This window comes from Nelumbo nucifera, chromosome 4 (assembly GCF_055504915.1).
Source record: "Nelumbo nucifera cultivar China Antique chromosome 4, China Antique-T2T, whole genome shotgun sequence".
In the NCBI taxonomy this organism is placed as follows: domain Eukaryota; kingdom Viridiplantae; phylum Streptophyta; class Magnoliopsida; order Proteales; family Nelumbonaceae; genus Nelumbo; species Nelumbo nucifera.
The window spans coordinates 22,558,161-22,570,384 of NC_142652.1; the positions used below are offsets into that span (position 1 = coordinate 22,558,161).

Sequence of the window (12,224 nt, forward strand, 5' to 3'; positions counted from 1 at the left end):
CACTTTCCCTATAGTTCTTTCTAATCTCACAGGACTTGGTTGAAAATTTACTTGCAGAGAATTTTTTCAAGGGCAAAATGAAATGCTTTGGAGATATACGTTCATGCAGTGTAAATGTTATAAGTTATAACCCAAAACATCTCTAGAAGTTGGTAATGCTGTTCAACTACCTAAAAATCTTCACATCCCCCCGATGCATGGTACAACCTAACCAATCTAGAAGGCAACGACCTGTCCTGTGATATGTACCAGAAAGGGACCTCTCCCCATCTTTCATGAAGAATCTCTCAATCAATCAGAAAGATGTCTGACGCACCTTTGCTTCCTCAGGGCATTCAAAACATGCTGATATCCCCGAGGAATAGGCCACAATGATCTTGCAGACATGTCTAACAAAACCAACCAGAAGCGTGGAGACAGCCTTGACATTAGGCAAGATGAGGGTGTCTGATGAATAGACCCCAATGATAGAAACCTAGGTAAGTAGAATTCCATGGACTTGGAACACATTGAGTAGTGGCGGTTTTGGTAGATCCATTGATTCTATGAAAGATTCTCCAATCCAATTGCTGATAGTTTATGAACTTCATCACTTTTTAATGAGTAGTTCTGTGAAAATTGATGTAATGTCGACCTTTGTTATATTGTAGTTGTGAATCTGACAAGAACGCCTACCAAGCCTTCTAGGTATAATTGGCAAACCTGCTTGTTCTTGTTACAGTCCTTTGTATTTTGTTCACTGTTTCTAGTACTGTAGGGGCCATACTCTTCTGGAGAGGGTCTAGATTAAGAATTAGGTTTTGGGAAGGAAGCTTTGCTAGGAAGTTGACTGATTCGATTTATTCCAATTGGGTTCTTGATAAAGGTGACCACTGGTCTTGCAGACATGTAGTGTGAACGTGTGATCAGGAGTTTCATTGATGCAAAGTTCCCAAGTTTTTCGTTTGGGAACTTGATAAATCGTATAAATAATGGATGTTGATTTAGACAATTCCGTTTAGCAGAGTTATCTCAGCTGCATAGGTTTTAGTGTTCTATCAAAGAACAATTTCCCCAAGTTTGCCATCTCCCATCTGCATCTCATTAATAACAATTTTATTTTCTTTCTTTCAAGGAAATGACAATGGTTAGAGAACTGTTTGGTGCACATTTGAACATTAGAGAACCTTACATCCTCCATTGGTTATGTAAAATCTGCATTCTGCATTTGAAGAGAACCTTACATCTATAGTACAAGATAGATTATCTAAAATTATATGAACATAAGCTACCCTCCGCTATTACAGCTCATAGAATAGCTCAAGAGGAATGGATATGTAAAACAATCTTGCATTCATAGATCTCTAATGGCTGAAAGTGAAAACTGAACTGAGTGGATAGTTGTTTACTTGCTTATTTTAAACCAGCAATTCAACTATTAGGTTCCACCAATAAAACGTCAATGGAATTATAAAAGAAAAGGTTTTGCAGGAATCAAAACCTTTATCTTCATTCCTCTTTGTATTCACAGAGTAAGACGAGGTCCCAGTGACTTATGTATTAGGACAAGCCATGCCTCATCTTACCATATAAACAAGGGATCTGTTTTGCTACCAAAAGAAAGATCTGGAACCTTTTTTTTCCTATTATGAGACAGTGAATCTGATCTCAAGTGGAAATGTTATGTGCTTGAACTAGATTAGCTTTCCTGAAAAGAAAACAAGTCTACTAAAAGATGGGATATGGCTGGCTACCTTCAGCTTGGTTTCAAATCATGGAATTCTTCCCTCTGCAGCTTTCAGTCAGAGTTAGTGAGGGATATTAGAACCTGTGTCCATTATGTGGTTGCCCACTCCTTTCTCTACCTGATTTCTCATTCAGATTTTTTGAACTGTTGTAATATTAAAAGGACAATAGTGAAACCAAGCGCAAATTAATCATAAGCAATCAGATTACCTCATTTTAATAAATAGCAGAAATGACTATTATGAAGAAGGTGAAATTCGATAAGCAGCTTGCACTTTTGATTCCAACATGGAAACATATTTATCAAGCATTGAGATTACAGCTTCAAATTCTGTAACTTGCTGCTCAATCGAGTCAATCTGCTGAACGTATTCATCAAAGTTGTTGCTTTTACCCTTCAGTTGCTCAACAAAAATCCTTAACCCAGAAGCCACATCACCGAAGCCCTTGTATTCCTCAGCCACTCTGAGATTCATCTTCTCCAAAAGTTCAAGCAAATTGTTTGTTCCCTGAGACAAGTTAAAGCATTCAAGCTGTCACTTCAGTGGGCATAAAAGCTTAATCCTTCCTCACAAAGAAATGGATGCCTCCTTTAGGCCTTTAACATGGAAATGTTATGACAATTCTATACTAAAAATTCTATTCTGGTAGCACTTTTCAATTTAAAAGGCTGCAATTTCATCCCAAGTCCATCTTGTCTTCATGTTAATCAACAATTTTCAATTTAACCGACTCTGCACTTTCTTTGAGCAGTGCATAATTTTACACCATACGGGAGTCAAATTGGCATTTGGCAATACCCTATACATGGTTCAGAGTAATGTTCCAGTTGGCTCAAATGCTGCTTTTTCTATTTTATTTTTTATTTTTTTGGCCAATTACGCCTCGTTTAGCTGAGAAATAGCTCAAGCATTATCGGGGTCCTAGAATTATCTCCCTTGGTCCCTATTATTTTATTCTGAAGATCACTAATAAATCGAAACTACAATTTTTTCTCAACATTACTCCTGGCTTTTTATGGTTTACTCTGCAATTCGAGTTTTAGAGTGCAAGCAAGAACCCAAAGAATCCAGAAAATTTGGCAATAGCCACAAGATTATTTTGAATCAGAGACATTTAGTAACCCAGAACCCCCCCCCCCCCAAAAAAAAAAAAAAGTTACGACTTACAAGTACTTCTGGATTTAATTAACTGAAAACTACTCATATTCTCTTAAATATGTTTAAAGAGATGAAGAGGATATGTTAATCGCTTAAGATCCATGAATTGAGAAATATTTGGCATCTACCATGTTATCTTGAGTTTTGAAATGCAAAGACAACTGAAACTAAAGAGGAGGGAAAGGCAACGAGGAATCAAAATTCGACACAGACCTGAAGTTCGCCTTTGATCATTGTGGATACGTTGGCGAAAAGATCGTTGAGTGATTCGGTGAGTTCATCCCTCTCCAGTCCCTCCTTCCCAGCCATGTTCCTCCACCTCCCGGATTGAGTATAGGATACGCAAAATGTTGAATCTTGAAGCGCTCGGTGTTTCGCCAAAACGGAAGAATCGTGATTATTACAATTTTCTGAGTGGTTTGTAGCGAGTGCGGATCTACTGCACTTACCCTGCATTTCCATTGAGCATGCGACAGTTCATGTAGACTGTTCCGGATGGGCGAGGATTTGCTACCAACACTGTCCAAACATGCCACTGCAGCTGTAAATTTAGAACATCTCGCTTGACATTCATGGGAGATGATCCCAATGTGCGGCTGCAGTTGCCAGTTGGGACAGGGTGGCAGTGTATTGTAGACAAGAGAACTCAACCCATTCCGGGTCTCCTGCACCGAGTTCCGCATCAGGGCCACGCCCGTTCGAATAGCTCTACAGCCTTGTATTGGAAATATCTCCGTAGTTAAGTGTTTTATTTCCAAGCCGATCTCTCCTATACTGCCGTTCTAATTCAGACGTATTTCCAATAAAATTCTAACACTGTTCCAACAATTCATTATAGTCACACATCAGGAATATATATGAAAGATGCAAGTTTTAAGTCATATTTATTAGAAAGGCAATTTTAAGATTTTGAATATGTAAAAATCAAGATATACAAAAATATACTAAAAATTAAATAAATCCTAAAAAATGTATTAATAACAATAATTACAAGTTTATATGATTGTAATTAAGTTATTTAAATGTAAAAATACATACTTTAACCATAATATAAAGTGTGAGATATTGGGATAGAATTAATTATCATTTTAATTGAAAAATGATGGAACAACTAAAATGTGTATGCATTAATTTTCAAAAATCAATATATAAATTATCTTAATATTTATTGATATATAAATTCTAATAATTAATTTTAGCACATCCACTAAGAAAAGAGAAAACTTACTTAAAAATAAAAATGTATATAACCATAAGAAACAAATGGAGTGTGGCCTACTTATGAACCTAACGAACAAAGTTTGTAACTTTTATACCAACAATTATATGAGTTAAAATTAATGGCTTGTCGAATTAAGGAATAACAAATGAGGTTAATGAGAGAGAGAAGAGCATTGATGAGAGAGAATTTGAATTAGGCGCTAGAATTCAATTTTGAAAATTATACCTTAAATATAGAAGTAATTAATGAATTTGATGAGAGAGAAATCAACTTTAAATATAGATTAATGAGATTAGTGAGAGGAAGGGGGACCCAAAACTAAGGTTGCAAGTTAGGCAGGTTGAGTCGGGTTTATGATCAACCCAAACCTGACCCTAAAATTTTGACTTAAGGCCTAAGGTTAAGTTCGATCTTCCCAATTTGAGCCTAGCCCACACTATAATTTGATTGATGCATTCGAGTTAGGCTCACTAGCTCAAATTGGGTTCAGGCTACCTAAGGGATAAACTCGGGCCCAACTCGAAAAATAAAAAGTTGGACTTCTTGGGCCCGATGACCAAATCCAAGCCTAGCCCGTGTAAAATGTTGGTTAGGCCCACCCAAGTTGCACCCCTACCCAAAATGAATTAAGTGTCTCAAGATGTATTGGATTGTTTTGGGCCTGTATCAACCAATATCAACTCAAAATAGGCCGATATGGGCCTGCATCGATTCAATACACATGAAAAGGAATGCAACACATGATTTGCACATGTTATGTGTATTGGACCTTTGTCGGAAGGATATGTATCACCCGATATGTTGTGAACCTTAGGAAGATGTTCTCAATGTGCGACTACAGTGGCATGTTGCAACATTGTTACAAACAATGTTATGAGAACCGGACTAGGCATATAACTGGAGAGGGGAGAGGTTCATGGGTCAGAGGTTCAACTGGGGTCGAATAAGAGGTTGAACCGTGATAACGTGGCAGGCATATACATATATATACTAAGGGTCATATAAATATTAAATATAATACATTTTACAACTTTTAATATACTTAAATATGGTGTATTGATGACAAAATCCTTACTTTTTAAAGTAAATGATTAGGATTCAAGTCTCTTAAATTACATTTTCTTTAAATGCATGCATAATAAAGTAATATATAAAATAAAAGTCATTAAATAATACCATTTAAGAGGTGGATTAATGGTAATTAAGCAATATATGCAAATAAGAGGTCATATGTTTGAATCTTGTTAAGCACATTTTAAACTTTTTATTAGTTAAGGACCCAAACGGTTTCATGAAACCGGGGTCGGTTCATCAGTTTTTTGGTTGGTCAACTAGTTTTCACTAGTTTTTTTTAACCAAAGCAATTATTGGGGTATGACCAAACCAGCTAGGGTCCTAGATCACGATTCAACTGGTCCAATCAGTCGATCCGGTCCAGTTTTCTAAATACTAATTACGTGTGTTTTGTTAGGAGCATATCCCTACCAGTTCCATTTTGTTTGTGACAAGTTTACCATTGTCGTGTGTAAAATGCTTATACATAACGCAAGATGGAATAGAAAGTAGAAATCAAGTAAAATATTCATACCCAAGAGGTTTCATGAAACCGGGACTGGATCATTGGTTTTTTGGTTAAACTGGCCGGTTAGTCGGTTTCCACTAGTTTTTTAACCAAAGCGGTTATTGGTGTATGACTGAACCGGCCAAGGTCTTGGATCACAATTCAATCGGTCCAACCGATCAGTTTGGTATGGTTTTCTAAACACTAATTACGAGTGTTTTGTTGGGAGCATATCTCTACCGATTCCATTTTGTTTGTGACAAGTTTATCATTGTTGTGTTTAAAATGTTCATACTTCATACACAACGCCGAATGGACTAGAAAGTAGAACTCAAGTAAAATTGGATTTTTTTCCTCACAAAATTGGTCCTCACATCACTTTGATTTGTACATTAGAACATCTTCCTAATTGGGTAGGAACATGCTACCAACAGAATGCTCACAACATTGTACCAACAGACCACATCGAGAACATCTCCTTTTTTTCATTAATGGGAAGATATTCCTAATGTATGGTTGGTGTGGCTAGTTGGGACATCTTGAGAGATTTTAGTTGGTAGCATATCTGAACTCTCCGTACTTTAATTTTATGATTTCATTCATGGGAAGATATTCCCAATGCATGGTTGAAACTTGAAAGTGTTACGAAGACCAATTTTGTGAAGACAATTTGAAATTCAAATAAAATAGGCTAGGCAAATCAATCAAGAGTGAACATGTCAATCTTCAAATGCATAAAGTGTTGGACGGATTTCATCCTCACAATATTGATTCTCACATCATCCTCACAACCTTTGCCCCATGCATTAAAAATATCTCTACTTATATGCTTTTATTCATGTTATTCCCAATGCGAGTCAATATCTGCTCCTGGTAGGACGTCCTAATCATACATAAAAAACATATCTAATGTTATTATTCACGAGAGATGTTTACAATGTATGGTGGTATGCCATGAATGGCTGAAAGTGTCACGGGGGCAAGATTCATGAGGTGGGGGTCTCACGTGGGCCTATGCACTCGTACACTTTGATAGGTGATCCATGTAATGATATGATTATTTCAATTTGCCCAGATTCTTTATAGCCCATTCAATTGTTTCGTGAGTTGCTCCATATTGAGGGTTAGTTTGATTTGTAGTTAGAATCGAGATTGAAATCTTTTGGAATAATCTATTCCCATAGTTTATTTGGTTCAGATAGGAATGAAAATGAGAATTAAAATTAGCAGGAATGATATTTCATTCCCAAGAAAAAGGCAGGGAATGACCATTTCTTTAAATAGGGGAATGCCATTACAGCAGTAATGGGAATGAGATTTTAATCCCACCCAACCAAATAGTTGGAATTGGAATAATAGATTCCAAGTCCGGACCCCTATTCCTGTGAATCAAACGGGGCTTGAAGTACTTCCATCATCTCCATAATCAGCTGAGACACGACAAAATGAAAATATAGGGTAATTGTAGCAAAAGTAAACAACAAATCCATTGCTTTAGGCGGTGTTCAGAAGCGTGGTGAAACCACGCTATGTTGGGTTTCAAACTATGTCATACCTAATTTACGGGGTGTTCTATAGTGTGGATGAGAGATTGGTGTGTGTGGACTGGTCCACACCACACCGTGTGGCAGGGACCAATCCACTACACACCACAGTCCACAGCTGTTCTGAATTGTGGATAAATTGTGTGGACTGGACCAACCCACACCCACAGTAGTGTTTTATAGGCGTGGTGCGGACCAGTCCACACCACACTTTTTGATTCCAAGTATCTCATATATACTTATGAATGATCTACACCAACATTTTAAAAAAGACCTAAAAACGAAAACGTTTTGGCCACCAGTTTTCGGGTCGATGATTCGACCGTCTGATTCGAATGGATGGCCTGTTCTGACAAACAAATTAAAAAAATAATTAAAAATAAAAAATGGTAAAAAACCGTTGAACTGGTGGACGGTTGGACCACTCGGGTCAACGGGTTGTTGACTTTTTCAATGATTTTTTGCCATAAACCAGGTTTGGGGTAAAACAAAACCGCTTGCCTGGGTGGTTCCCGGGCTGAACGGTTCGACCATCCGAGTCAGCGGTGGTTTGAAAACCTTGATCTACATAGTTAATCATAAATATCTAATTTTTGCATTTTATATGATAAATATATTGAAAAATGCATCAATGAATTAATATTAACCAATAGATATTATTTTTTATAAAAACAATAGTAAATAATTAAAAAATAAAGAAATACATATTTTAAATATTTTAAATATAATTTTATTGATAAAACACTAAAATTAAAAAGAAATTAAGTAAAATAATTAATATTTTATTAATAAAAATATTAACATGTGAAACAAATAATATGTAGCCTTTCAAGGAAAGTGTGAAGTGGGGGATCAAAAATCAAGTGTGGACGGTCCCCAACCACGAGATTTTGCCGTGGATGAGAAATTGAGGTGTGGATGGGACCTGTCCATGCTATATTGGGGTGTGGATAGGACTGATACCGTCCACACCCAACCAAATGCGACCAAATCCCATGGAAACAGTCCTATCCACGAGATTTACACGGTTCTGAACACTGCCTTAGTCATTCAAATGTGGTGTGGTGTGGTTTAAACCCCACCATATTGTGGTGTGGTTTTCACCACGTCCAACATAGCGGCCATAGGTTCTTCCCATGGCCTCAACCACACCACGGGGTACTATGGCCCCAGTGTTAGTTACGGTGTTTTGTATGTTTGTTTTTAATATTTTAAATTATAATTAATCAATTTTATTTTTATTATGTAATTATTTTATTAGTTTTCTTATGTAGTGTTTTTAACCCTTCGTTGACCCTATTGGTTGAACTTCTCGAACCGTCAACCGACCGAGATTTTGGGTATGGTTTTAGTAAAAATCGTTGGATGGTTGAAAACTGTTAACTTGGTCAAAAACCATCTGACCTAGATGGTTGGACCGTTAATCCCATTCGACCTAGTGTACAGTCAAAAACCATTGACTTGGTAAAGAACTCTCTAACTTAGACGGTTGGACTGATGATTCATTTGACCTAGTCATCGGGTCACTAGTTGCACACTAACTGTATATGCAAAATTTGGGAGGCCATAACTTTGCACTCCAATGTCCGATTGAGATGATTTTTTTTTCTTTTTCAGTAACTTTTTGATATCTATGCGTCCCAAGATGTTGTAGGTGCCTTGCCCCGCTGTTTTTGCAAAAAAAAAAAACTCTTTTTAGCCTCAAATTGCATTTTTAATATTTTTTTACAAATAAAAAAATTAAAATATAAGTTAAATATAAAATAATACATATGTTACATATAGAACTAGGGTTGTAATCGGATCAGATTCAACAAAATTAGCATCCAACTTGACTAGTAAAAACCTGCATCTGAATCCGATCTGAAATCCAATCGGATTTGAAGACCTCATATTCGAATTCGAATCCTAATGGACTCATATCAGATTCGGATTTAATCTGACTCTGTTTAATTTTTAAAATATCATAAAAATAAAAAAAAAACATATAGAATAATATTATATAGAAAATATTTTTATAACTTTAAATATAATTATATAAAATTCATATATTAAAATCAATACATATTATAATATAACCAGATTAGATGAGATGAAATCCGAATCTGATCTGATTATTAATGGGATGTAGATTGCAACATCCGAATCCTATTTGATTAGATAAATACCTCATCCGAATCCGAGGTAAACAAATCAAATGTTAGTTTGGGCATTGGATTTTTGGGTATCATTGATGGGCCTATATGGAACATAATTATATGTTATTTATTAATAAAATACATGTTTATATACCTACACACACATATATACATATACATGTATGAATTGATGTATTGGTAATGTGAAACGGTTTGACCCATTCAACCCAAATAGTCGAACGGATGACCCGTGACCTAAAGGCAAAAATAGTTTGGCCTTGGGGTTGGCTTTTAAAACACTGCTCTTATGTATGCTTTTTATATTTTTATACTACTTTAGTTTTTTTATCAATATTAGTTTTTTTTTTTAAATTTAGTATTGTTATTATTATTATATTAATTTTTAGTTTTTTTATTCTTTTGATAATATCAAAAGGATTTTTTTAAATTTTTACCACATGTTAAATTAATTCATATTATTGATTTGCATTTTGCTTAAAAGCACCAAAAAATTTTACTCTTGATTGACGACGTAGATCACCTCACATTGTGTATATGAGATACACGAAATCAAAATACAAGGTGTGGCCTGAACCACACAACACCTTGTAGAACGCCTATATAAGTGTAGTGTGGTTCAGACTATGGTGTAATTAAAAACACACCGCCCAATTTCTTAACCACACTACAGAACACCCCTTAATGCCCTCATTGTAAACTTGTTACAATTCACGAGTTCTCGACTAAGCAAATTCCTTATTTTCAAAAACTAAAGTGAATAACTAGACCCTATGTGATTATATCGAATCTGACCAGTCCATTGATGAGTGTTGGTTCATGTTTCTCCTGTCGTCTCTAGGTGAAGGCATTTGAAATGTTTATTATATAAATAACACAACACAACCTGCATAATCTGAATTAATACGACTAACCTATTTTGATTCTATACTAAATGATACATATAATCTGAATTAACACGAAATTAACACACTTAATTTGTTTAAATTAAACAAAAATAACTTTAAATAATAAAAGAAACATTCAATCATCAACTATTCAAACAAATTCATAAAAAATATTCAATGTCTTTCTTACCTATGGTAGTATTCTATCCAAATATGCATATATGATTTTACTTAAAACTTTGGATCCTAAACAAGTCATTTTTGAGTTAAATGGATCGACCTAAAATTAACGCAGACATGATTTTGATGTGAACACAATTAAGATAAACCCAACCTACTAATTTGGTGTTGTTTTCGAATTATTCTAATATTGCTAGCCCTAGTGCTGGTTGCAAGCATTATCGATCAACAATTCAGCACATCACACCACTCTTCACATGCTCACACAACCACACACTATCTGCTGTGCATTCTGCACCATACAGCACATAAATAAGCTATTGTTATTACTGATCTTCCTTAAAGTAGGTGTATCATAATCAACCTAAAGTAAGGGTGTCAATGTATCACATGGTTTTTAAAACCGGACCAGACTGAAAAAACTGGGAACCGGTCACTTGATCGGTTCTGTTTTCCCCCAAAACCGTTGATTTTGGTCAGTGAACCGCTGAACCAGGAGATTAACCGTTCAAATGGTTTTGACCATTTATTATTTTTTTTTGAATTTTTTTTTGAATTTTCTGTTAGAATGGGCCGAGCGTTCGGTTCGAACGGTCAAACCGTTCAACCCGGTAACCAGACCCCTGACCGGTTAGATCACTGGGTCAGTTTTAAAAACCATGATGTATCATAATCAACCTGTCCAGTCCAAAATCAATTTGGACGGATTGGACGGACCAACAAGGCATATTTGATTGGACCAATTTGGTCTAAAATACTTATTAAATTGGATTGGACCTAGTCTGTCAGTAATAAATTTATATTGGATTAGATTGGATTAAGCCAATATCTAGTCCATTAATATAAGATAAGAATATAAGTATCAATGGATCAGGTTTGAATTGAAAACAATCTAAATTAAAACGAATTTGAATAGATTAGACCTGATCCAAAATGGTCCAAAATATTCATTGGATTGGATTGAATTGGACCTGATCCATTTGTAATGGACTCACATTAGACTGGACCAGATTGAACCAAATCCAGTCCAATTGGCACCCCTACATAGAAAAAAATAAGAATAGTTTATAGAAAATTACAAAACTATACAAATGCACTATATCTATAGATGGGATGTATTCCAAGCAGGGTAAACCTGGTCCCTAACCCTAAATATCTAAGCGTAGTACTACCCCGTATACCATAGCGTCAAAATTGATTTCATTGACCGCGCCATTAGTATGCCATCTAAATGGCAACCTGTGTTATGGATGGGATATTGTATATATTTTGAATATAGGAAATGAGAAATGACCATAAAGTTATTAATATGATTTATCTATTTTATGTTAGATCCCAAAAGGCCAAAATGGTCACAAGGGATCTAAGGTATAAAGGAAAATGGCAATAGAAAGTATCTTTTTACTAATTCGTGAACTTTTATTGTATTGTTGCTTTGCTTGGTAGACTTATTCAATCCATTCTAAGTGCCCCACAAGACCTCGACAATTAGCCCCATAGTTGAGTAAGTAGCTGGAGTCCGGATGGGCTACAAACAAAATGGAATCATGCACACCATCAAGAGTGTACTAGTGTGCAGGACTTTGTGTCTTGCTCATCCCGTTGCTTGGAAGAATATCTACTCGTGTAGCATCCTGTAGAGTAACTTTCTATTGAAATCACCTGATCATAAAAAGTAAAAAGGGAGGTTCGACCATCATATTGGAAAAACTTATAACCAATCAAATGCATGTTCTTGATGCTTTTTTACAAGAGAGAGGTACATCGAGGTATGGAGTATGGACCAAGG

At 35.6% G+C, this 12,224-nt stretch overlaps 1 protein-coding gene across 1 annotated transcript; it reads right to left on the reverse strand.

Annotated features, from left to right (window-relative positions):
* Window positions 1-1,835: 1,835 nt before the first annotated feature.
* BLOS2 (biogenesis of lysosome organelles complex 1 subunit-like protein) lies at window positions 1,836-3,433 on the reverse strand. Its single transcript, XM_010259584.3, has 2 exons — window positions 3,099-3,433; window positions 1,836-2,234 (listed from the first exon to the last, which is right to left on the reverse strand). The coding sequence occupies exons 1-2, from the start codon at window positions 3,345-3,347 to the stop codon at window positions 1,965-1,967; spliced, it is 519 nt and encodes a 172-aa protein (XP_010257886.2). The 5' UTR covers window positions 3,348-3,433; the 3' UTR covers window positions 1,836-1,964.
* Between the last annotated feature and the right edge of the window lie 8,791 nt (window positions 3,434-12,224).

Coding starts and splice junctions, on each gene's coding strand:
- BLOS2 (XM_010259584.3), bottom strand. CDS start 3,347: ATGGAAATGCAGGGTAAGTGCAGTAGATCCGCACTCGCTACAAACCAC. Junction 2,235..3,098: donor TGATCAAAGGCGAACTTCAG/GTCTGTGTCGAA, acceptor AACTTGTCTCAG/GGAACAAACAATTTGCTTGA.